The sequence below is a fragment of the Coenobita brevimanus genome, chromosome 42 (assembly GCF_032717465.1).
Source record: "Coenobita brevimanus isolate Jiangsu-jjx chromosome 42, ASM3271746v2, whole genome shotgun sequence".
Taxonomy (NCBI): Eukaryota; Metazoa; Arthropoda; class Malacostraca; order Decapoda; family Coenobitidae; genus Coenobita; species Coenobita brevimanus.
Genome location: NC_136995.1, coordinates 6,484,779 through 6,486,537, shown reverse-complemented (window position 1 = coordinate 6,486,537; position 1,759 = coordinate 6,484,779). Strand labels below are relative to the sequence as shown.

At 51.1% G+C, this 1,759-nt stretch overlaps 1 protein-coding gene across 1 annotated transcript; it reads right to left on the bottom strand.

Moving 5' to 3' along the window:
• Positions 1-500: 500 nt before the first annotated feature.
• Positions 501-887, bottom strand: LOC145397678 (Y-box-binding protein 3-like). The gene has a single exon (XM_080270715.1). The coding sequence runs from the start codon at positions 885-887 to the stop codon at positions 501-503; it is 387 nt and encodes a 128-aa protein (XP_080126841.1).
• Between the last annotated feature and the right edge of the window lie 872 nt (positions 888-1,759).

The window sequence follows — 1,759 nt, the reverse complement described above, 5'->3', positions numbered from 1 at the left end:
GGGCAAAGCAAGGTGGGAATATGAAATAAAAATGCTCTCAAATCAGATAGATGTACCTTCTCCCCCTTGACAATGAGACTGGGTGGAATCCCCTCAACTAGATCGGCCGCCCGGAACAGATCGTAGAGGCTGGAGTAGGTCGTGGCTCCGATCCAATACAACCAGGTGTTGACTTCAAGTTTCAGGGTGTGATAGTAGGAGGACATGTCTATCCGATCCTTATAGTCTGCAATAAGATGTCGAGATGGGCTGCCCTCTTCTGCCTGAGGAGGGCAGCCCATGGATACGAAGGCCATGGATACGGAAGCAGAAGGGTCTCACCCCTCCTCAGTCACTGATGGCGGTTGGTGGACATCCATAGCAGTCTGAATCATGGTCATGTATGGAGCTGGGTCAATGATCTGTTTGGCAGTCCTCCTTTTGAGGGGAGCATCTAGCATCAGCCTCTTCTGCGGTGTTGTATGGGGGGCAGTAAGTCGTGGCTGCCAGGCCCAACAATCCTAACGGCAAAGAACAGAATGTACATCACGGGTGAAGCACTCGGGGATGACAAGGCGAGGCAGCCCGTTCTCCTCAAAGATCTTGAGGAGAAGAACGTGCAAAGCCCCCTTGTCACCCCGACAAAAAGCCTTTTCTGTCGTGATGCATATCTCCATGGTGGTGATTATCACCCCAGAACTCCCAGGATCCATGGCCTGGTGTCCCCGAGCCACGAGACGCCACTGCGCATAGGTAGAACCCTGCACGACCACGCCTCCTGGTCCAGTAACATCTCGAGCCTCAGGACCCTTGGGAGTCCCAAAGAGACAAAACTCCACCGGCTCACCATCCCCGAAGGAGCACTGGAAATGCTGAGGGTTTGGTGCAACAACAGCATGGTGGTGCATGAAAACATCAACCAGCCTTCGTGAACATGCTTTGCACAGCTGGAGGTGTCTGTAGGCAGCTCTTCACCGGGTGGTCTTCCCATTAATAATTCAATGGGTAAACAGAACTTGTGGCCCAACATCAGTTTTGCAGGGGTGTAGCCAGTAGACTCAAGAGATGCACACCAATATACCATCAGCAACACAGGTAATTTCTGGTCCCATTCTATTTGTCCCTCTGCGCAGTACTTGGACAATTCTTGTCCTAGGGTCCAGTTGAATTTCTCTGCCATCCTATCTGACTGTGGCCTTAGTGGGGTCATCCTGGTCTTCTTGATCTCTAGCAACTTGCACCACTCACAGAACACAGCAAACTTAGAGTTTCTACTCTGATCTAAATGTAGCTCTTGTGGCATCCCAGAACGACAGAAGAACTGGTCAACCAACACCTGAGCAAGAGTCACAGCCTCTTGATCAGGAATGACATGGGCTTCTGGCGACTTTGTGAACCAGTCCATGGCGACACACATATACCGGTTTCCTCTTTCAGTGAGTGGCAGAGGTCCAGCAATGTCCACTGCGACTCTTTCCCTTGGTGCACCCACTTGCTACAGCTGAAGGGGGGTGCAGCCAACGTTTCTTGGGTCTCTTCTTGGTGCAGCATACATCACAGGCCCGACACCACTCTTCAACGTCCTGGCCAGTCCAGTAGAACCTCAGTCGTAGCCAGGTTAGAGTTTTCTTCATTCTCAGGTTCCCATTAGTGATCTGGTTATGAGACTCACCCAAGATCCCAGACCTCATTTTTTTTTTTTTAGAACCACCTTGCCAATACTTGCTGAGGCCATCAGCTGTCTCCCACCGATGCTCCAGTGTTCCGTTGTTCAAATAAA